Here is a 25,427-nt window from a genome sequence, read left to right as displayed (position 1 = left end):
TGCCTTCGAACACTTGAAATTTAGGGGGAAGATAGTTGCTAACTGTATTGACTTCAGTAAGTTGAATTGGCCTGGCTTTTTTGTTAGGAAGATAAATACAGAATTTTTCATTCAAAGTTAACTTGATCTTCCAAGTTCAATAATCCAAGGCCACCTTATTCAATATCTAAGTGCAGAGTGGATGGATTCAATGGAAAGCCAGGAGGCTCACATGACAAGAAGAATGCTTGTTCAAGAAAAACCCATGCTGTGGGTTCTTTCTTAGCAGGTGCAAGGCCTTGAGATTAATCCCCATCCCAAATGTCCATCAAAAGCCAACCATGCCCAGAAAGTTGTTCTCCAGGAGTGGTTCTCCCATGCACAAGGAAACATCTGAAGAGACTGGTAAACACAGATTGCTGCCCTACCCCTGAGATGCTGATTCCACCTCTGTGACACCTGAGTCTCTGCAATTTCTAAGTTCCCATGGACTTTGAAACTGCAGATCTGGGAAGCCCTTTATAAACTACTTCCTTAGGGAATATTAACATATACTGCATCATTAGTACAAGTCTTTTATCAGCATTCCCCCCAGTTAAATGTCAGAGTAACTGCTAGAAACACCACCAACTGAAAGGTGAGGAAACTGAGACAAATAATCCCAGAGCAATGAGAGATCTATACCTTTCAATGCTTCCTTCATACCTATCTCCAACTTCAATTATCTAGACCATATATATTGCAAAGCAACCTGCCTTAACACCTGATTGTGCTATGTTACAACTTGAAAACTTACTAATAAATCATTCTAATTGAAGACCTCCAGATACTCAAACACAATTATGCACAGCCTATTCTTACCTCAAGGATCTGCACAGCTGGAAATTTCTAATAGGAACTCCTTTCAACTCCCTCAACAAATTTCCCATACCATTTCTTCTCAATGAGCCAGCCCTAATGGACAAGTAGTGCTAAAATCTGTCCTCACCCACTGATAATAGAAATGGCATGTGCCCATTGGATTTATTTGAAGCTTCTGTGGCTGACTCCCTCATGTGTGTTCCATCTATGAGTGTCAAATTTCTACATCTTTTGTGCAACCTCCCCAAACACAGAGTTCTATGCCTTGCACAAGATGTTTTATATACAATACTTAATAAAGACAATGTGCTGATGATAATGACCTGCAGTAAATCTCCCTATCAGGGAGTCCCTTACACTGTGTAACAAAGCAACTTCAAGATCTGTCTCCATGGCAACCGCAGCATCACACAGGAAAGAGAATGAAGAGAGTATAAAAGCCTCTTTAGAAATTGTTACCAAAATGCACACCTGGTTTAGCAGGCCAAAAACAAATTTCTGGGCATTAGATTTGGGGGTTAAAAATCTTTTTTTTCTTGATTGTATTCTCTAATGATGTGACTATTTTTAAACATCTAATAGGAACTGATTCAGAACACTATAAATACCATCCATCTGCCAAATTTCAGGAGGTCTAAAATTAGGTTACCAGGTTCATCAATTTCCTTTCTAGAAGATACTTGTAAAAAAAAAATATGTGCTAAGCCTTTCTGATAGCAGGAATAGTGAAGTTATCATAGTTCAAATGCTGTGGTAAACAGTACTCACTGAAAAGCTTAAAAACTACCAAGATAAGATGATGTTAAGCGAATGAACCCCAAGATAGGGACACAAGTGGTTTTTTTCTTTCTTGCTATTGTTCATAATGTATTTATAATGTACCATGTGATTTTTTTTGTTTCTTTGTATGTTCCTCCCCCACAGTATAACCCGTTTTCACTGTATTTGATGTTGGTGCCCTGCATCTCTAGCTGGGGGAGGGGAAGGGAAAAAACAAAATGCTTAAATAGGGATACAGGTTGACCCATTGTAACAATGAGATGTACAAGACACGATGTTGAATAATGAACTAATGAACTTTACGATGTAGGTGAGGTGGGGAGGGGGAGGTGTAGTTGTAGAAGTGGGAGGTGAGGGAGGGTAAGGGAAAAACAAAGGATTAGGTAACAATTCTTGATAGGAAATGTGCTCATTACCTTGCTCATGTAACTGTAACCCCTCTTACAGTATTTTTACAATAAAAAAATGTAGTAAAAAAAAAAACTACCAAGAAACTCCAAAACTCACATATTTTCCTGAATAAAGATGGAAAACGTCTTATGAAATAGGAGTTGCATAGGAGACCCTCCAAATCACTTACCAAACCATATGCACATGTGATAAGGAAATAGAACCACATCTCACATTTTTCTTTTCTACTATGCTGATTTCCAATCTTCTGCTTATATCGCCTTTTTTATAGATGAGATAGAAATAAAATACAATGCTAAACAACTTGGATAGCCTTCGTTTCACTTGACTTTTTTTCTACCATAATTATCCTTTATTGACCAACAACAAGAAAGGGTCCTCTTACTAAAAATATCCTACAGCTATATTGGAACCTACTTTTTTTTTCTCTGCTTCTGAGAGGTAAGGCTATTTCTCCTACATGTGTACCAGTTATTTTTAAAGCCTGCCTTGTTCTTCCCAGGTTAGTCTATTTCAATAAACAAAAGGGAACCTGGAGGCCTATTGTACACACACATCCACACTTAGCCTCCCAGCTGTTCTATGGTCCACATTACAATTGTCAGCACAGAAAATGGACCTTTCTCCCATTTGCTGTCCACAAACAGCTTTTGAGTAATTTTCAACCTTCACGCAAGCATGGAAGTTGCACATTAAAACTTGATGGCACTTGCACAAAGAGCTATGTATTATTATGAGTCTCAATAACCATCCATTATGCTAAGAGCCATCAGGGATCGGCTCAAAGACAACCTATAAGAAGAGCATGAGTGTCAACAAAGTGAAGGCAGAAATTCTGTACAGTGTCAAGGTTAAGTTGAGCGGGACCATACAGATCTTATTTATTTCCTTGATAATTCAATAAGCATGGAGAGCTACCTACATACCCAATTCTATGTCAATACTCAGAACAGGGAAATGAAAGAATATATAAAGAGAGATAGAGAAACAATTACAGCATAAAGGTAGGGAAGGCTCCAAAGAGGTCTTCACAGGGAGGAAGGGGGGCAACTGGACTGGGGGTGGAGACTTGTGGAATAAACTAGCTGGAAAGGAGTATGGCCAGGGAAATCTCTTAAGAGATGCCAAAACTTACCAGGAATAAAAATCAGCCATGTGGAACAGAAAGGTATTCTGAAAACAAAATCCAGAACCCTCCCTAGCTTCATGTCAAACTTGAATGCATGAGCCATCACCATGCTCAGGGCACAGCTCAAAACTAGCATCCCCTGTCACACCTCTTGGGATCTTGTTCTACGATTACAAACATCACTCCATGGGGCTTCTGCTTGATTGTAGTGGATGGGGGAGGGAGTTATGCTAAGCAATAACAACTTGTAACACCTGCCATTGGGTCTGGACCAGCCCTTGGGCCTCTGAGGTCAGGTCTATTGTTCTATGTAGGAAAGCACTTCAGTAAAAAGAAGGATGCTCTAATTACCTCCCACAACTTACTCCTCTCTTCATGCTGAACATACCTGGTTTGTTTGCTGGATCCCTATACTGGCCTTCTGCTCTCTCATCTCCAAAATAGGTACCACATGCATGCCAATTTCTCAACACTTCCTTAAGATCTGCTGTCCTTTGCTATATGCCACACTGAAGATGAAGCCTGGCAGTCTCAGAAGGGCTGTCTCCCTCAGCCATGGGATGTTGTTGATAGAAAAGATTGCCAAAGCTGCTTTCATAAACTGTGGGTTTACTATATATCTGCTTTGCTCCAACCAACACATATCTACTCTCAGGATTTGCTATATAATAAAAACATTATGTAAGAATTAAACACAATTACTGAAGATCCAACATTTCATATTATGGCACAATGACCCTCAAAACCTAAGTACTTAGAAGTACAATCAAATGGAAAGAATTTATAAAATGTTTAAGAGGGAAAAAGGATTGTTAAGAAAACTTCATCATAATACCACCACATTTCTAATATCAAAAGATTAAGAAACTCCAGTTAATTCAACTGTATCTCAAAACCTGTCATGACATCATGTGAGTAACTGAACCCCTCCTGTGCTACTGAGATGAAGCCTCAGCAATAATGCTATGTAGTGGTAAGAGGAGGTACATGCATGCACCACACACACAGAGTGAAGTTAGTTCATGTCCAGAAGGCAATGTATCTTCAGCAATTTGATCACAGAATTCACTATTAGGCTACACACACACACACATACACAGACACACAGACACACACACACACACACACACACACACACACACACAGAGAAAGAAAAGCAAATAAAATTATCAAACAATTTCAATTTTTTACATTCCTTTCTAGTCTCTGTTTCCCCACAAATTTTGTCATAGTTATAATAAGCACAGCAATAACTTTATATTAAGAACTATTCACCTCACATCATATAAGCATTTCTGCTGTGTCTTTATGGTCATTCTTCATGGCTATGCATGTTCTATCCCATTGATGAAGCACAGTTTACTTAACAGCCCTCTCTTGTTTAGCAAGAGTATCAGTATGAGAAATCCAACAGCTACACAGGGAAATCTAAGAAAGAGGACACTGATCCCAAGCCAATAAGCAGACATAATTGAGATGTTAAGATCCTATTAGATTGAAATTATCCTCAAAGTTTTAATTTCCACAGTTGTTTCTTGTACAAGACTGGATAACATTCAGGAATCTAGTTAGGTAAGGTCAATCATTTTAAAATAAAATATTTTTAAAAAAAAGTATTTTAAAATAAAATAATTTTGTCACCACATATTCTAAACATTAGGATTATGAAGGATATACTTCTTCTTTGAACAATATGTAAAATCGCACAGTAGATATGAGGCAAGACATTTCCTTGTAGTTTTATTGTTAAAAGGAAACAAACCCTTATAAGGATGTTCTTATCTTTCTTGTAGATGCAGTCATCCAGCTAGCCAACTTATATGTGCCATGTATTGTTTTAGATTAAATGGAAGAGCAAGATAAGGTTCCTGCTGTAATGAACATGTATATACACTAATGGAAAGGTAGAAAATAATTAAATAATAAAGTTATGACCAAATGATAAGGTCTATGAAGTATATAAAGACAGAAAGACCATTGGAGCAATGGACAATAACAAGGAAAAGTGTGCTGTTTCTCAGGCGGTGTCATGCCAGCAGAGGCCTGGATGATACAAGTGAGCAGAGAGAAGGCATATTCTGGCTAGTGAGTGGGCAGGACACAGATCACAATCCTGATGGGCTGCACTGATCATAGTAAGAAGTATGTACTCTACTCTAATGGTTGAGGCAGGGAAGTGATCATTTAGATGGATTATTGCATAACCTGATCTACCGAATACATGGGCAGCACCACTCTGGCTGCTGTGTAGAAGATAACCATTTGGCAAACTGTAAACTTCTCCAGGGGCTACTTCTTTAGACTCCCTACTGTTTGTACCTAGATACACAGCAGTTTACTTCGTGAGACTATGACTGGACTCAAACACATGACTCCAAATAGATTTGCCATGTTCCTTTCACTGATGTCTGTGGCTTCTCTTCAAAATTCCAACTTGCCTACCAGTTTTCTTCTACTCCTGCTCCTGAATCTTGTTATTCTAAATTTCTAATATTTACTGGAAAGAAATGGTTAAAATGAATTACCTTCATCCTGGCTCATCATTCAAATCTAACAAACGCAAAAGAGAGCAGCCCTGTTGTTCTAATTTTAAAAAACTGCTGTGCCCTCCTCTTCTTTTTCAAGCTTCCCTGGTCTTTTGTGATTAATTTTAGTAACTGGAGAATGACTTGTTTAAGAACAAATGAGTCATGATACAGCTTAATATCTAGAAACCTGAAATCACCATCCTCCACAGAGAAGATCACTTTCCAAGTATGAAATACTCATGTTTTAAACATTTATACCCCATGTTACCTCTACAAAGCGTCCTCCTTTGCAAGGGATGGGGAGGGACAAGTTAGAGTCTTGAAACTGTAGAGCCAGAACAGCTAAACAATTGTCTTCTGAAAGGTATGTTCTAGATGTGTTTCATGATATGCAAAACTAGGCCATCCAGATAAACAGTTTATATTCTGCACATTTCAAAATATGTTCTTTCATATACCAATCCCAAAGTGATATAAATTTCTCATGACGAAGCACAACGGCTCTGCAACTTTACATAGATAATGTATCCTAGCACAGGTAGGCATAGGATAGTCATGATGGCAGCAAAGTCAGGTCATACAGGAAATTGCTGAATTATTTCTCTTCCTCTTGAATTGTGATTCATTATAAACCTCTCCAGATGAACAGCTGTATAATTACCAGTCATTTCCAGGAATATCAATCCAAAATAACAGTTGAGCTACAGGTGTAGCTCAGTGGTAAAGTGTGACTGAGGTCCTGGGTTCCACTACCAGTACCACTCAACACCCACACACAAAACAGGCACGTCTCCATGAAGTAGGCCCCATCCAATCAGTTGAAGCTTTGAACAGAATTTTTTAAAAAGGATAACCATCCTCAGAGTTAGAAAGAATTTTTTCTTCTTGAAGGCTTTCAAACTGGGACTTTCTTTTCAGCCTTCAGGCTCATTCTGAAACACTGGCTTTTCCTGGGTGTCAGGCTGGCCAGTGAAGGCTGGCTAGATGAGGACTAAACCCACATCATCATCTCTCCTGGTTCTCAGTCCTTTACAATCAGACTGGAGCTATGACTTTCCTGCGTCTCCAACTTGCCATCTTAACCTGTAACTATTGGGACATAGCCTCCATATCCAGATACATACAAACACACCTAGTGGTTCTGCTTCTCTGGAGAACCCTGATTAGTACCCTTTACAGCAAGTCTGGGTGTTGGTCAACAGGACATAAGCAAAGCAGTGGCAGTTGGTTCTGTGTGTACACTAAGGTTTGCCCTCTGGAAAACTGTCTCCGCTGTGTAAGACACCAGTGCTGCCTGCCCTGCAAGGCAGGTCACTAATAGCCCATGGGGTCACAGTGTGGGACTTTGGAGAAACACGTGGGAAATGTGAAACAGGAGTGGCAGGATCAGATTTGTTTTTCTTTTTAATATATTAAAGTACTCCTGGGAGGCAATATCTAGGGTTTTAGACAAGGAAAAATCTTGGATCCAATATCTAGGATATTTAGACAAAGAGTCAGAGTTCTGAGTCAGAGTTCAACTCCCAGGACACCAGAAGGCCTTCACCAAGTGGTAGTTACAAAGGTGGAGAGGAGGTATAGGTGAAGACCTATTAGATATGGGAGATGGCGACAACTCAGATAACCCTAAGGCCTCTGGCTTGGGAGACTAGGGACAGATGACCAGCTGGTTACTCTTACATGGATGAAAACAGCAGGAGTAAGCTCTAGTTTGGAAAGAAAAGGAGATGCCAGGGGGAAGAAAACAAGGCCAGTGATGTACATATCCAATATGATTTCCTCAATGTAAGAACCAGGCAGCCTTCCCTTGGGGGAGAATCTAGGAAGCCTTCAGATGGTCAGGACTGTCCCAATACTTCATGACAATTGTAACATGAAGACAGTAATATTTGTCACAGAAGCTGACTCCTTCCCAACCCACAGCTTGGTATATCGTTCTCAAAAAATTTGCTTGGGAATATGTTGGATTATAAAAGTAAGTACAATAAATGGATAACAAACTAACTGCAACAATCTACCTTCTTACCACCTATTTCTTACTAGCAAACTAGGAGTCTAGTTTGCTCACAGCTTCTAGTGCCACACAATGCAAATGGCAAAGAACTAAACCTCTCACAGCCACTATTAAAATTTGGCAGGTTTTTTGGGTCCATAATCCCACTGTAAATAAATAAATGGCACAGTGGGAATGCCAGATGGGAAGTCCTCAGTAAACTCTCTTCCCTTTCCTACACCCCAGGAAATACTCGTCTCTAGCCTAGACTCTTCCCGAGCCACCTTTTGGAAAATTTGCTGAGCAGTGAAAACTGAAAAGCGAGCCAAGGTGAGGAAGGAACCAGCTAATTGAACTGCATTTTGAGTTCAGCTTGTGAAGAAAAGGTGACTCACTAGAATCCAGGAACAAGCCTCCGGCATGAGCCAAAAAGCTCCCTGGGCTAGCTTTCAGCTTAGGGAAAAGCCACTTGAACTAAATCTTTGCAGAAACGCAGTGTCCTGAAAAACCCCATCTTCACTCTCCACAGAAGAACCCAGAGTGAGTCTGCAAACTGCTGTAGGCTTCCACCATCACTGTGGCTAGGCCCGCTCCAGTCTTCATGAGAATACCAGTGAATCTCTCCTGTGGATGAATTCACTGTCAATATCTAAAGATGATATGATTTCTCAGCCAGGCATCAGTGGCTGACATATAATTTTAGATACTCAAGAGGCTGAGATCTGAGGATCAAAGTTCAAAGCCAGCCCAGGAAGATAAATCCTTGAGACGCTAATCTCCAATTAATTGGAAAAAAAAATGCCTGAAGTAGAGATATGGCTCTTGACAGAGTATCAGCCTTGAGCAAAAAAGCCAGGCCCCTGTCTTATAGTTTCATTGATCCCAAACTCTACTCAGGAACACAGAGCCTCCCTTCACTGACTAAAAAGCTGCCCCTCCAGCCGGTTTTGCTAAGCAATCAGGTGGATCCATGGAAAGAGGACAGGTATGGAAAAAAGAGATCCAGTTCAAAACCTTAGAGCTCTATGTACTACTGAACTCCAGAAAGAAACTCTCCACATCTAAGCCATAATTCACACGTTCATACAATGGGAATAATATAGGCCTAGTGTATTTATATGTGTGATCCACTGAAGTATTATTATATGAATTACATGTTTACTTACAGGCATAACTACCCCTGTACATAAGATGAAGAAATGGCCATTTTTTTTCTTAGCATTGGCACACCATACTACTTACCACAAATAAATGCTCAAGATACATTTAGTGGTGACACAAGATGAACAAATATATGCCTGATAGCATAAAGTCAGGTAATACCATAAACACATCATGACTTGTGCAGAGCATCTCTCAGCTCTGTGGCTCCTGGGGGGCAGGATCCTCAGATGTCATTTCTAACAACAGCACTCAGGTCCAGGTAATTTGGTTATTGGTACTGTGTACTGTTCGATACTAGATGACTCAAGAAAAATAAGCAAGGTGCCCATCAAAACAATTTTTTGTCTAAACTAGTCAACAGCTATTTCCTATGTCTGCTTTATTTAAAAAAAATTAAATTCCAAAGAGTGAAGACAAAACTTTAAAAAGTAGGAAAGACCTATATGCATGTGTAACTTCCCTGCATACCCTAAGTAACATGAAATGGCCATCTCTCCATTCTTAGCTCTAGTGAAAGTTCAATGAAAGTCTCATCTGCAGCTAAAAATAATCCAAAAATTTAAAGGCAAATCATAACAGGTTATCAGACACTCAGTGACAGATTCTCCTTGGAGGAATATGTATTTTCTGTTTACTGATTACTCAGTTTTCAAAGAGAAAAAACTTGAGACTTTTCTAGAAAAAAGAAATCACTTATAAGCACAACCACTAAGTACGACAACAGCTTACTATGAAGGAAGGAAGAAAGGGAGGAAGAGAGTTTTGAAAGAAGGAAGGAAGGAGGGAAAGAAGGAAGGAGGAAGGAGGGGAAAGAGAAGGAAGAAAGGAAGGAAGCTTTTTTTTGTTTTGTTTTTTTTAAAGCAAGTACCCTAGTGAGAGCACAACTGTGCAGAATGATGTGAAGAACTAAGTAGTTTTCATCAATGGCAGAGACAAAAAAATACTTTGATGTAGCTCATCTGGTAGCAGAAAAGAAGACAGTTGGAAAATAAAAATGTAAAAGCAACGAAGGAAGGAATATAAAACGGAAGCCTCTCACTCATATATTTCATCTAAAGCCTTTTCAGCATATTAAATAAAACTAGTGTCACAATCCATATTTCCATAAAGGAAAGAAGGAAGGAAGGAAGAAGGAAGGAAGGAAGGAAGGAAGGAAGGAAGGAAGGAAGGAAGGAAGGAAGGAAGGAAGGAAGGAAGGAAGGAAGGGAGGGAGGGAGGGAGGGAGGGAGGGATAAAAGGAGGGAGGAAGAGAGGGAGGGAGGAAGAGAGGGAGGGAGGGAAGAAGGAAGGAAAAGGAAATAAAGACAGTTAACTACAGATACCTAGGAAGCTACATAATTATTCTTCATGTTTAACAAACAAAAGTCTCTTTCATACCTGCTGTCAGAGATAGTTTCTGTTTCTTAAGAAAATAACTTTCTACCTTATCATCTTACTTCTCTCTTTCTTTGACCCGAACTAACTCTCCCCACTTTTTAAGAGACTGCTGTGCTGACCTGGTTCCATTGAACTTTGGCCAGCTTTCCCAAACACTTTTATCACTCTCAAAGGCTGATGATTTGCCAAGGGTGAAGATTTGGAAAAGAACAGGCCACTGCCTTCGATGCAGTTCCAAACTTTAATTCCAAAGATGTTGAAACTGCAGCAATCTGAACCATAGGACTGAGTGGAAAAGCCCCTAGGTGACTCCCTAGAAAACATGTCTCCCCATGACTAGTTAAAATGTAAGGGGTCTTATTGGCATTTCTTTCACTTAACCAAGTACGTACAAACCACAGGGCAAATATATGGTCCCCTCTCTTCTCATTGGTTAGAACTCAGTGGGTCAGAACAATAGATGCTCCAGCAACCCAGCAGCTGTCTCCTGCAGCTCCTTAGAGCTGGGGATTTGGATGGAAGACTCTGAGACTATTTTTAATTCCTAGCTAAATTAATTTGGCACAAATGTAGCAGGAGTCCCTTCCCTTGCAGGAAATACTTCTGTTACTGTGAATCTGGTACATAAAATAATCCACCCACTGTAGAGCAGAATTAGCCCTGGAGTTTTTGTGTTGGGTTTGTTTCCCTGAAATAACTTTCTTTTCCAGGTTTCTTGCGGCATCACAGCAAATGAAGAAGGGCTCTGTGTCGAGTACAGAGGGGGTCCCTCAGAGGCACATCTGGGGGCTTCCCAACAAGAAGTGTACGTCTTGCTTCTTGTGTTCTTATTGCATGCAAGTCCTCCTGTGATTCAGGTCACCTGAGTTTCCTAATGTATGACAGTGGTGTTAGGTGACAGATGTGCCTAGGCTAGCACAATAAACATGGATATATTACCCAAGTTACTTTCTAAAGAAACCCTACAAAACAATGTATCCCTCATACCAGGAGTCCCCAGTCAACAACATTTAATAATGGAAAGGAATTTAGGGCAGAAACAACTTTAAAGATTATCAAGCTCAATATCTATATCTATAAATAGGAAAATTAAGGTCTAGACAGAGGTTCAGTGATGTGACCAGGTAGGAATGCAATTGTCCCTGCAGGACTCTTTACTGAATTCTGAGAAACCTTATACATCTTTGTAGAAACTAGACCTTCTGCAAACCTCACTTTCTTTTGTCATCCCAGGAATTCACAAGTTTTAAAAAAATATATAACTGTCTTTGCTCGCAGAATCATCTTATTTCTATATTAAATGTAAAAACATACTTGGAAAGAAATGGAAAATTCACTAAAATGTATTCCTAAATTTATTTTAAATGCTTTAAGTTCTGTCATAAATGAATCTCTGAAATGTTGAATTTTAAGCAATGCGGGCACTGTTTCTTATTTGACTGGTCTCTAAGATACAGAAAAGGAGTGGAGGATAAAAGATTTCTTAAGATCATAGCAGTGAAAAGAAAGTCATTTTTCCTGCTGGATGTACAGTTCTCCACAGAATCCAGCTGCTCGTGGGTTATCCCTAAGTGAGACAGTCAATGCTTTTGTCTTCTTCAAGGCAACCCCCCCCATCTCTTAGTAAGTTAGTTAACTTCTTCATCAGATGCCCTTCTGAGCATTCTGGCAGGCATCAGCATATTTCTGATACCACTGGATGTGTGTTGGCTGCCTTCCAGGGGAGGAGATGCAGCAAGGACCTAGGAAGTTACCTGAATTCTGGACTATTGCACTGTTTAGATACAGGAAATGCAAAAATATTATGTGAACAGTCTCACTCCAGACAGGAAAGGGACACTAGGGAAAATGCATAATATAAATAAAAACAGCATGCTCAACAAAAATGCAAACAGAAATGCAAGGAAAGCTTATCCCTTCAAGATTCTTGAAGTCTTTTGGTCTATCTTACCATGACCACATGATCAAATGTCCCCATATCCAACATATAAAATAAATAATCCAAAGAGTATGTGTGCAGTAATTAATTGTTCAGCATCCATGTTATTTATACATGGCACACAAGAATGAATTCTCTTCTTACAATGTACAAGCTAAAAAAAAAAATCTTAGTGTGAGAGGGTTGTACATTGTGGCATTAGGAGAAAGACTGAGGTGGGTAAGATTCCCTGGAAGGGTTGTTTCACAGCTTTGTTCTCACTTAAGCACACCGAAAACAAAGTATAAAAGGGATTGAATGTGCTAATAAACATATATACTCATACCTACACAAGCTCACACACTCACACATATATATACACAACATATATACACATACATACATACATACATACATGAACACTGCAAGGACCAAATATCTGATTTTCTTTTTAGCAATTTGGGTCTTGGGAACATGCATAATGTAAAATAAATGGAGGTGGTTTTAAAACAGGAAGAAGTTCCAGAATGAGGGACAGAGCTGGTGAACTAAGATTTTTAAGAACTAGGAGGAAGAAGTCTAGGGAAAGGCCAGCCCCTCAGAACCCTCCATAGCCTTCCCACCCCACATTATCATGGTCATGGCAGGGAAGAGCGCCTGATCAATGGTGGCTGCATGGATAACAGCATTTACTGCTCTTCTGCAAATTCTCATTCACTATACCCAATGCCCAAAGCAAAACAAGGTCATGTTTATCTTTACTATATCCAAATCTTAGTTCAGTAGAGGAAGAAGACATTCCAGAAGTAAAGCCATCTACCACTGAGCTGCATCCCTAGCTCAAAAGAAGCTATTCTAAACAAGGATAATTTTTAAAAAATAGGTTCTCAGTTGTCTTACAAAATCTTGGATTCGGGAGCAGTAGGCAGAGCCCTGGGCTGCATTCAGAGACTGCACACCTGAAACAGAAATTCTGGCCAGATTCCAAGGGCCCTTTTTATCACCAAATGGGAAGAACACACTTGTTCTGTGAGTCACATACCACAACATTCCCACTTTCAAGCAGCTGAGTGCTGGTTCCCAAGATTGACTTGACCCCTCTAGTGCCAGTTCTTGAGAACCCTTTCTTGTTTCTTCCTGTCCACTCAGTGTATATGCGTTGACACTTAGAATCTCTTCCTCCCTCTTGAGAGGGAGGGCCTGCCCGGGGTATGCTGCTCCTCCAGATTGGGCAAAGGGCTGGGAAATTGGCCTGAAAATCTTCAAGGGTCTTTTGATTGAACACAGAAGCCCTTTCTTTTCAACTATGGCTGCTCCTTGAGCCCTGAGGAACATTTGTTCAAAAGAACTCAGAATGCTTTTCCCATCTGGCTGTTATCTGGGTACTGCTGGTTGATTTTTCAGTACTTTTCTATTCCTTTCATCTTGAAGATGGCAGAGTAGGCTCACTATTTATAGGTTTCACAAGCTCTGTAACTTCTTCTTCCTAATCTGCAAATGCTTTGGGGTCTGTGAGTTCAATGAAGGCATTGTTATACAGTATGGTGCATCTGAACACTTCTCCATGCTATAAAAAATCTTTCATCCAAAATTTTTAATTTTTCAAGGGGAAAATGCTTGGGGCAAAGTTTTCCTTTTAAGTTCTATTTTATTTATCCTCATCCTTCCATTCTCTTAACTGGTCATTCTCATGTCCTCTAACACTTTTCTATCTATTTGGTCTAAACTTTTCTTTTGGCCATATTTTTAATAGGTGTGTACAAAACTGTGCACAGTAAGTAAAACTGCTTTGTACACACACAATGACATCTCTCATGCCACAGCTGCATTATCATAAAACCCCTAATCATAAATTTCTTTACCCTAAAAAACAAAAGACAAAATTTCTCCATGAAAGATCATGCACAATTCTTTGTGAATGGGACAAGTGGGACTCACTGGTTCTCTGTAGCTTTTAAAAATATTTCATGTACTTCTTTGACTCTTATACTGAAAAAAAATCCATCTCTTATCATCACTTTTAAGGATATTAGTATGTGAATCTCAGCACCTACAACTAGTTAAAAGCACAAATATGCACAGGAAGAGAACCTAGCCTTCAACCAGGCCGTAGATGTGGTCCCCTTATAATCCACCCCAAACAACAATTCCCTGAAACTTCTTTTCCTATCTCTGTACTCTGTGAATAGGGTATATGATGACCATATGATAAATATCCAAATAAGAAAGTAGACTAAGTCTGACAGAGATTGTTAACAATGAACATGTATTAGTTGACCTATGATCTAAACCAAGGCTTTCCCATGTAAACAAGATAGTCCTATGCAAACTGTACATTGCTTATTTGCAACAAATATCAAAAACATAGAAAATCCATTACAAATTCATCAACATGATCACCAAATTGCCCTACAGCCTCTAGAAAATTGTTAAGATAGACTCAAGTCTTCCTACTTCTCTAGCAGCTCCTTCTTGGCCTCCTTCCCTGACCTTCTTCTCCTATCCAATCTGCCCATAGTTCCATAGTGGTCTCCACTGTGATCTAACCCTCTCTGTCTCTCCTTAGGACAAAGGACTCAACCCAGGGCTTAAAGCAGGGATCTGGATCTTCAGGATAAACCTCATTTTTAACCTTCACACTTGGTCCACACACCCTTTTAGAGTCAGATTCATCAAACTGAACTAATTAGAAGTGAAGGTTTGATTTGCCCCATCACCCTTTCCCAAAAGCATGCTTTCCTTCCAAAGTCTCATAGCCCTTCAAGGACCTTCATCCATTCATATATTTTTCCCAGAAACGTGGGAATCATTCTCATTCTCCCTATCTCCCTAAACCCATAATGACCAAGAAGTAAGGATCTGGCTCTTAAATGGTTCTTTAATGTGTTTGTTCTACCCATCCTCACTGCATCCACTTCCAACCAGCTCTCAGCTCCCTGTCCTAAAGAGTAGCTTTGACATATCCCCAGTATATCAACCCACTTCCAACCTACACTTCCTACAACCTACACTTCCTACGAGTCAACAGAAGCCAGTATAAGGTGCACATGGAATTTCAGTACTCTCTGTTTAAAACCTTTTTTGTACCTAAACCCCAATGCTCTTAAGATGTGTCCCAAATCTTTCACAAGACATCTGATGCTCTAATTTATTGGGTTCTCATAGACTGAATTCCTTCGCACATCTTGGTTTTCTCACTTCTTTTTCCATTTGTCTGTAACAGTTCCTTCTTGGACCCCTTACATCAATAGACACACATGCATGCATTTGCACATGTGTGTGTGTGTGTGTGTGTGTGTGTGTGTGTGTGCGCATTTGTATGCACACTCACACCCCACAGTTCCTTTAGCTTGTGGATTTGCTACTCATTGCCAAAGTCTGGCTTAAATTCCATGCCTACAAGGAAAGCTTCTCGGTCAACACAGAGTTCCCTTAGGTAAATCTGCTCAATGTAACCGAATCCTATTTTAATTAGTGACATTTTAATGTCCATCTTTCCCCAGAAGGTGCCCCTAGGGGCAAAGGGCACATCTTTCTTCAGAATGTGGGCTGGCACAAAATGGATTTTCAATAAAGAATACCTGGCCAAAAAAAAAAAAAAATGGGAAGAGGAAAAAGAAGAGACTGGATGAAGCAAAAAGTGTACAAAAACTACTATAGCCTGCCCACACTTCCCTTTCCATTCTTGATGCAGCAGAAATAATAGGAGATTACATGACAAAAGGGGAAATATAAAATAAGACAATGAAGATGAGACTAATGAGCAAGGAAATAAAGGAATACATGATGCTTTGGGACACTTTCAAAACAAGAGTAACAGGACTTTAGCGTTTTAGAAAAATTGATATGGTACCTTCCATCTATTTTATCTTGAAAATGCCCCCAAACAGAGACAATATTCCATAAAGAAAGAACATAAGAAAATTAGGGGAGGGAAGGCAATGACAGTAATTAGTTTTATTTCTACAGAGGGAAGGCATTTGATGTTCATGAACTTGTTTTCCCTCATCTACAAAGAGATACAGAAAGGACACCTGTGAGGCCTCCTCTAGCTGCATGGCCGGCAGGGTTCTGTGGAAACCTGGTGGCCAGAAGCCTACAGCACCCACTTAATGCTGCCTCCATTAGTATCTGAATCACACTGTCCAAAGATGGTCAAGTAATTAAGTTCCGTTATTACATGAGTTACAAGAATCTGAATCCTACAGAGCAACACAAAAGTATCATCTTCTAGGAAAAGTAGAAAAGATTTGAACCCTGCCTATACTGAGAAAGCTACTTTAAAATCAAACTTTTCTGATAGGAACAAGCAGTGAAGTAGGAAGCACTTGACACCCACAATTGATGGATGAATAACTAAATTGATCTGGGAAAAAGCAACTCATTCCTTCTAACCAGTATAATGTAGGCATTGGTATTTCCCTGTCTTTTAACTCTCACTGTCTTTTCCTCGTCTCATTTTTTCCCATAAAAATAGAGACAAAAGAGAGTTACTCAATAGGGACTAATTGAGCAGAATAATGACACAAATATATGAACGTATGGGGCAGCTGCAGAGACCATAGCTCAGTGAACCAGATGCTAAGTTATTTCCACCAATAGTAGCACTTACAATCAACATGACAATACAGTATATGGAACAAATTAAGTTTTATCATGACAATACAGTATATGGAACAAACTAAGTTTTATCATTGACTGAAACCAGTGATGCTCCTATCAGTTCACAAACTTCCAGAAGCAAATCAATTGGTGATTTATGTCCATTGTAAAATCTGTCCCTAGAGTTATTAAAAGAAGTAGACTTAGTCAATGTGGCTACCCAGAGAATAAGAACAGAAGCTAATGATTCTCCTCTATGAATTTCTCTGAGAAGCAGCTCAGGGCTCCAAAGGACAATACATCTGTTCATTAATACAAGTCAAAGTTACAGGAGATTAATTGAAAAATCTTCTCACTAATAGTATGTGCCAAAACAACAATTGTATGGGTACACAAAAATAAAGCTTAGAAATGAATGCACATTAGCACCAAATAATGGTTTTGAGACTACTTACATCAGTGTCAGGTCCCTTATCTGCACCCGGACATGAAAAAGTAACAAATTCATGGCACCTCTTGTGAACCACAAAACAGCAAACTGAAGAGAGAAAGGAAAACAAAAATTAGAACACATTAGATTTACTATACCCAAAGCGATACTTATAATTAGGAGTAATTTAATTTTTGATATAGACAGAATCTTACAAGCAACTATCAGAAAGCATTTCACTTTATATTGTCTGTGCTCATGGATAGTTAAAGTCACAAAATTCTAGTGCTGACAGGACTCAAAGACAAATAAACCATGACCCCTATTCTCTAAAGTTGAGGGAGACAGGATCCTGTGTTTGTCCAAGGTATAAACCAGTTATCTAAATTTAAAGTACTTTGCCATGTCTTATACCAACACACACACACACACACACACACACTCACACACACACACACACACACACAACACACACACACACACACACACACACACAGAATGTAATATTGTACTCTGTGGTGAAATAACCCATAAATACAAAGAAAATAACTGATTATAAATAACATACAAGGGTCTCTAAATGTGGGTTGCATAATTTCCTTGGCAGGATTTTGAACTTAAGGAAATCATAAAGATACTAGAGCCTAATCTATAGAAAACAACCCTTTGAAATAATAAATCGCTGGGTGCACCCCAACACCTTCTGTGTCAGCCTGTTTGCCTCCAATGCTGTCATTGATGGGGGGGAGGTCCTTAAAAACTCAAGCCAAACCTTCTACCTAGCAATATTTCCCAAGCCCAAAAGAACCAGTATTAAGGAATCCTACAAATTAACACATAAATGTATGTGTTAGAGGAACAAATAAAAAGTGGCAATAATGAGTAAGTAATAATCACATAAGAGATTTTCATGGATGGTATAATGTGAAGGACATAAAAGATACACTCATCTTCAAAGCTTGAAGCTGAGAACAGGCATGGTGTACATGTAATTTTAGCTATGTAGTGGTAAGATAGCATGATCAAAGTTTTAGGGCACCCTGGGCAAAAATGTTAACAAGACCTTATTTTAAAAACAAAGCAATGGTGGTGGTATGCATATAATTCCAGCTATTTGGGAGGTAAAAGTAGGAGGATTATGGTCCAAAGTCAGTCCAGGTAAAAGCACAGTACCCTATGTGAAAAATAACTAAAATTATAAAGGGATGGAAGACATGAATCAAGTGGGATAGCATCTGCTAAGCAAACATGAACCCTTGAGTACCAATAAAACAAGAAAAATCTTGAAATTAAGCTACAAAGTAAGCTCTACTACTCTATTGGTCTTTGTAGAGTAATAAAAAAGTGTTAAAGAAACAAAAATATCAGGGCTGGGAAGGTGGCTCAGTGGTAGAGCACTTGCCTTGCATGCATGAGGCTCTGGGTTCGATTCCTTAGCACCACATAAGTAAAAAGAAAAAAGCCGGAAGTGGCGCTGTGGCTCAAGTGGTAGAGCGCTAGCCTTGAGCTGAAGAGCTGAGGGACAGCGCTCAGACCCAAAGTTCAGGCCCCATGACCGGGCCCCCCCCCCAAAAAAAAAGAAAAAAAATATCCTCAAAGTTTTAGGGAAGTCGTACATTTTCCTGTATGCCATGGTTTGGATGGTTGTTCCAGCCAAAACTTACACTGAAATTTTGCTCTGTTGTAGTGGGGTTGAGGTTGGACTGTAGGAAGGTGATTGGACCCTTAGAATTTAGCTGTATTGCATAGAATTAACACACTAAAAAAAGGTAAATTTAGACCTTGTCTCTTGGGCCTTTTCACTTTCCCTCTCTAGTGAATACAGTGTTCCTTCTCCTTGAGGAAGACACCAGAAGGCTGTCACCAGATTTCAGTACCCCTGATTTTGGACTTTTACTCCCTGTAACTGTGAGGAAATAAATCGGTGCTATTTGTAAGTTATCTGGTCTAAAGTATTCTGTTATAGTTGCAGAAAGGAACTGAGGCATGGCATAAAGCTAGAACTTCTTACATTCTCTGCTCATGTGCTATTTTCTTCTCTCACCAATAATAAGGTGAGTCCCTGTACATATTAGTAGATGAAGGCAATCGAAGAGGGTGAGTCATTTCAGTGGGTGAGAAAGGACCTCAGATTTGTTGACAGTTGAAATGCCAAGAGGAATTCAAATACTGAGCCAAGTCTGAGAATACTTAAAGGAACTTGAGAGGCCAGGATAAAATTCAGAATATTTTGGATAAGCCTTAGAAACCACTGAAAGGTTTTAAACAAAGAGTAGCACAAACAAAAGCAATGCTTCATAAGTGTGGATGGTAGAGATTGGAAGAATTTAATGGACTAGATCTGGGGAATGAATGTATAAACCTAATTATCTTATCATTATTCATGCTAAGAACTGAGAGTAACACATGCCTGAGAAATTGCAGAAGAAGAGACTTACTGGCTGACCACAGAAGGACATTTAATGAGAGTTCTTTGTTCACCAGGCACTTTGGTCCTTTCATGCACATTACTAACATGAGTCCTCATATCAACACTACTTAATATGCTTTCATAGTCGCAGTGTTTTGATGGGAAGGCATAGTACAGGTTCTTAGCATCTAGCATGTTATAAGCAGACAATGAGTATTGATATTGAGAGAGAAGATGCAAAGGGCTAGGCAGGAGGACCAGCAGAATGTCCTGCCTTTTACAGTAAATGCAGCCAGCATTTACTCTAACTTTTGTTCAGCCCACAGCATCCTTTCTGTCCAGTGTCATGGCCACTGACAAAATTTGTGTGTGTGGGGGGGGGGGGGGGCAGAAAAGATATTAAGAGCTGATGCCAAGATCTCTCAAATGGGTAATAAGAAGAGTACCTGAAAACATAAGAAGAGTTCTTTTTAAAAATTTAATTTTATTGTAAAGGTGATACACAAAGGGAGGGGTTACAGTTATATAAGTAAGGTAATGAGTACATGTATTATCAAACAGTGTTACCCCCTCCCTTGTTTTCTCCCACTTTCCCTCCCCCCTCCTGACTTCCCTCCTTCCCAGGTTGTAAAGTTCACTTCTAAAACAGTATCTTGTATCTTGCTGCAGTGGTTTACCCTCTGTCCTTTGTCTCACCATTTTGTTATTTACCCTTCCCTTCCCCAAATCAGCTAAATTTATATACAAAACACAGGGTACCAAAATCACAAACAATGGCAACAGAGATAAACCAAAGGGGGGAAAAATGAAAGACAAAAGAGCAGTATAAACTTTAGATGCTGAGCTGTCCTGGCCCACCTCATAGGCAGGAAACAAAGAGAAGGGGCCCATGGCCGCCCTGTGCTAATACGACCACAGGGCTCCTAGGAGCCCTTAGAACAGCGTCTGGTGCCACTACATTTCTGCCACAAGCATCTTGACTACAAAACCCCCCAAGTGTGGATAACAAGGCAGAGCTATGAAGGCACAGATTAATCCGATTAGCTCACTCCCCCCAGGCATAGTCATCTCACATCCACTAGAAGATCAGTTTCTTAAGGAAAGAGATTATAGTAGCTTCATTATCTTATCACAGTTTATTATGGACACAGTGTTTTGAGAGAAAAATAAGCATTCTGATTTCTCATTTGATAATTCAAATGTTCAGATTTTTTTCCAACTTAAAAAAAATGAATGATGAATGAATACTGTTTAGAAAGCCTATATTTATCTCTGGAGAAATAATTTGTCATCTGTACCTATCAATTCTATCTGCATTCACATCAATGCAATTGCATACCTCCAGCTGAAGTATTTCTACTGAACACTTCAAAAACATTTCTTTAAGTATTTTCCGGAAAAGAAATGGGCTTTCACTACTTCATGTAATTTGAAGAGAGCAAAATCTCCACTTATTCCCAAATTACTCCCTTCTCCCCAGCCTGCCTTGGGAGCCCCTTTCCCTTCCTCCTCACATGGAATCTTCCCATTTCTATGAGTGGATTCTACCAACAGGAGCCAAACAAAAGGTCATGTGTCTCCAGAGCGCAGGTATGAGTCATCTGAGGAATAAAGGTCCCCATAAGCCTTTTTGGACATTCAGGATGCAGAATAGATGCTCTCCAAAGGAAGAGAAAAGAGATCAGGCCATGGCTGGGTGACTAAGGAAAGAAAGCTCTGCTGCCCTCTCACTTTATATAACCCCCCACTCTTGCTGGGAGTTTGACTGACTGGCTAAATGAAGCAACACTTCGCTGGAAAAGGTTGCCCCAGAAACTCTGAGCCATAGCCACAGACTCAAAAATCACTGATGGGTGGCCTTGACTTTTGGTTTCAGGTTACAAACCAAATTGATAATGTATATTTTGTAAGACAATATAATCAAAACATTTGAGAAGTCTTGCTAGGGCAGTGGGAGAAAGAATATAAGAGTGGCTCCGAAAAAGGAGAGACAGTATTAGGTTTTCCTCCAGCTAAATATTGAGAACAACTACTTTTATTTGTTTTATATTATAGAGGAATTCATCTTAGCATGTTATGTGGAGTGAGGGGAATTGAGGAAAAGGAGAAATAGATGGCACCTTCAATAAATACCCACCTGACCTTGGTAGGCAGGAAGGCAACGTAAAGGTGGCAGCCACAGAAATGGAAGATGGTAAACACACAAAGTATGGCAGCTTCCCTCTGTTCCATGGTTCCTTGGGGGCAGATTCTTGGTTTTTGAACATGTCTATGCATAGGAAACACTGGATGACCAGCAAACCTCTGAAACAGACCCTTATTTCCATAGACTATGGGTCACCTGTGTTTGCCTAAGCAAAATGGAAGTTGTACAGCAGGAAGTTCTCCAGTAGCTTAAAATGACTAAGTAAATCTTCTTTCCATTATTTTCTAGGCACAAAATCACTTCTTCCTCATCACTTCCTTCTAATCTTCTATGTACAACCTGACAGAATTAATGACATGTGAAAGGCACAAATCACGCTGAACCAATGACACAGTGGAAGGCAAAGTAATAGTTCATAGGCTTGGTCAAGTAAGGATTCTGGAGATCAGGTTCTCAGAGAGATCTCAGTCCAGAGAGAAAGCTTAGTCTAGTGATCCTTGTCATCTGCCAGTTGTGTTTACGGAAGAAAACAAAGTAAATGGAGATCCAGGAGTGTTTTATTCCATCTGTCAAGGATGTATTTTAGAAGCAGAACAAATAGCAGTCATCTAATTTTGGCTCAGGAATTCATAAAATAAGAAATAAGAAATACAAGTATGTTGTGACAATGTAATGTTGATGTTAACAGTGGTTCCCGACGGTATGTGTTGGTTTAAAGAGAAAAACCAAGAGGTACTAGGAAAGTCCAACAAAGCAAGGGAAATGTTGTTCCCCCATGAAGTGGATAAGAATTAACTTAGTTACACCCATAACTAATCTTGATCCATTAAATACACACCAAGAGCCTAATAATTGTCACTATGTCAAAATCCATCATCATGAGGATGGATGCCTCACTTAGAGCTCTTGATTCTGGACAATTTTTCCCAGAATGATCCTAAGGAATGCTAAGTACAGATTCTTCCCTCATACTCCATTCATGCAGACATGTCTACCAAAAGAATATGTTGGACTGATGATACAGAGTGTTTCCTAGCTGGTCCAAGCAAATTCTTCCTTAGGCATGTCACCAACACTGACCATATACAAGACAATAAGTGCAGGGGCTGGGAAGTTGGCTCAGTGGTAGAGAGCTTGCCTTGCATGCATGAGGCCCTGGGTTCGATTCCTCAGCACCACATAAGCAAAAAGAAAAAAGCCAGAAGTGGCACTGTGGCTCAAGTGGTAGAGCACTAGCCTTGAGCTAAAGAGCTAAGGGACAGCACCCAGGCCCAGAGTTCAGGTCCCACAACCGGAACCTCCCCCCCAAAAAAAGACAATAAGTGCAGTAATGCCTCTTTCCACTAAACACTACTTCATAACCGTAAGGAAGGCCATTAGAAAAGGAAAAGAAAGGCAAGATGGCAAGTGTTGTCAAGAATGAAGAGGAAACAGAACCTATGTAAATATAAAGGGATGCAACTACTGTGGAAATCATTTTTAAAGTTCCCTAAAAATGAAATATGACCCATAAGTTTCATTCCTAAGTATAAACACAAAAGAACTGAAAGGAGGTATTCAGATGTTTGCATGTCAGTATCCACAATCACATTATCTCCAAAAAGCAAAACAGGGAAATAACCCAACGGTCCACAAATAGATACATGGATAAACAAAATGTGGTTTATACATATTCAGACCTAAAGGAATGAAATTTGGACACATTGAATAGCATATGACTCTACTTGTCAGAGACCTAAAGTAGAAGAGAAATTATTAGGGATGGGAAATGAGGCAAATTGGGAGATCTTGCTTGAAATGATTTTAAAGGAAGTTCTGGAAATGGATGTGGTGGACATTTATAACATTGCAAATGTTCTTAATGCTACTGAATTACACATTTAAGGTGGTTTAGGTGGTAAATTTTGTGACATAATTTACCACAATAAAAATTTACTCAACCAACAATATTTATGAAATCATAAACAAGAGGCAAAGGAAGTCAGAGACAGTAAGAGTTATATTCATATAGTCCTGCTTATGTAGATTTTTTTGTGATTATTTATTATTACAATTGAGTCTTAGTCAAAACCCAAGAAAAAGTTCCAAGAAAAATTTACTTTATGAATTTTGCTTTTGTGGTACTAGAGATTGAACCTATAGACTTTCTAGGTAAACATTCTACCACTTGAGCTATGCCACTTCCTGGTTTTTATTTTGTTTTTATAGACAGGGTCTTGTTAACTTTGCCCACGCTAGATGAGAACTGAAGATCCTCCCACCTCTGCTTCCAAAGTAGCTTGGATTACAAGTGTACACACCATGATACCCATGTAAGAGAGAATATTTGTTTCCACTCCATTAATTGCCAAAAGAAATCAGTGTCAGAAAAGAGTGAGAAATGGGGAAAATTCAATGTGTTTCAGATTGCAGGATTGTTAAGAATTAGAGCTGTACTCCCTTATCCCTCCCAGGGCACTGGAACACAGTGAGTTTTAGTTCCTGTATTAAATTATTGAGAATTTGTCACTTACTCTATATACAAAATAGGGTCAGCCTTTTTCATACCTGATATGGTCCATTATGTTTGTTTAGTGAAACTACTTTCCATTTTTCCTTTAAACGTAAGTTCCTTTCCTTTCATTCTCAAGTCCAAATCATTTCAAATTCAGGTCATGGTCATATAAAAGGGAATGTAGATTAAAAGAAATATCCCAATAGAGAGAGTGAATGAGGGTGAATATGGTTGGAGTACTTTATTTGCATATATAAAAATAGAACAATGAAACCTGTTGAAATTGTTTTAAGAAGGAAGAACGCGGGAGAGATAATAGGTGAATTGGATGGAGTACATTTTATGTATGGTAATATCACAATGAGCACTCCAACCCATTTGTACAACTAAAATATGTTAATAGAAAGAAAAAATCTTTTAGAAAAAAACTCTTGATTAGGGCCAATGATCTGAGGATCATTGTTTGAAGCCAGCCCAGAAAGTAAAGTTTGTGAGACTCTTATCTCCAAACACTTTTTCAAAAAAGCCAGAAGTAAAGCTGTGGCTCAAGGAGCAAAGCCCTAGCCTTGAGCACAAAAGCTCAAGAACAGTGCTTAGACCATGAGTTAAAGTCCCAGAAATGACACATACACAAGAAAGTTCCCAATTATCCAAAGTTCCTGGAGAAAAGTCTATGACATAACCAATTCTCCATTCAAGAAAGAACTTACTAAAAGCAATAGACTTTATTTAGAATAGCAGCCTGGTAGATGAGCTTCTTTGGACTCTTTTTCTTTAAATACATAAATGGTTGCCATCATGTGATGTGATTTTAATTAAATTTTACTTAGCTGGAAGGGATTAATGAGGGGTAACGTCACATCAAAATACAATGAAATGAAAAATCTCTAAGACAAGTCAACCGCTTTCAGCTTTGTTAGGAAAGTAATGAAATTTTGAACTTATATTTGCATGTTAAAAGAAAATTATTGGTTTCAAATTTGTAACAATGAAAACAGTCTTCTCCTAGGATACACGTTAGAGTTGTATGAAAACAAATCAATGTGCCCGATGACTCAGTATGAGGCATGCCATCCGTCAGATAGCATGCTGGTTCTACCTCTAAGCCTTCCTGAACAGTTCCACTGCATTCTTCTTGAACTTCTGGAATCCCACTTTTCTAGGAGAATCACCTTTAACTCCTCTCAGATTCCTCTGCTGAAACT

General features: G+C 39.2%; 1 protein-coding gene across 1 annotated transcript in view; it reads right to left on the bottom strand.

The window, feature by feature from the left end:
• Positions 1-25,427, bottom strand: part of Prkca (protein kinase C alpha) — a 378,576-nt gene that overhangs the window by 200,142 nt on the left and 153,007 nt on the right. Inside the window, exon 3 of the mRNA XM_042702635.1 lies at positions 17,198-17,280. Coding sequence (XP_042558569.1) covers positions 17,198-17,280 — 83 coding nt within the window. The remainder of the gene's footprint in view (positions 1-17,197; positions 17,281-25,427) is intronic.

The sequence above is a fragment of the Dipodomys spectabilis genome, unplaced genomic scaffold, assembly GCF_019054845.1.
Source record: "Dipodomys spectabilis isolate Male_0828 unplaced genomic scaffold, ASM1905484v1 ptg000329l, whole genome shotgun sequence".
NCBI lineage: Eukaryota > Metazoa > Chordata > Mammalia > Rodentia > Heteromyidae > Dipodomys > Dipodomys spectabilis.
Note: the sequence above shows the minus strand (reverse complement) of the source record. Positions and strands in the feature narration are given on the sequence as shown.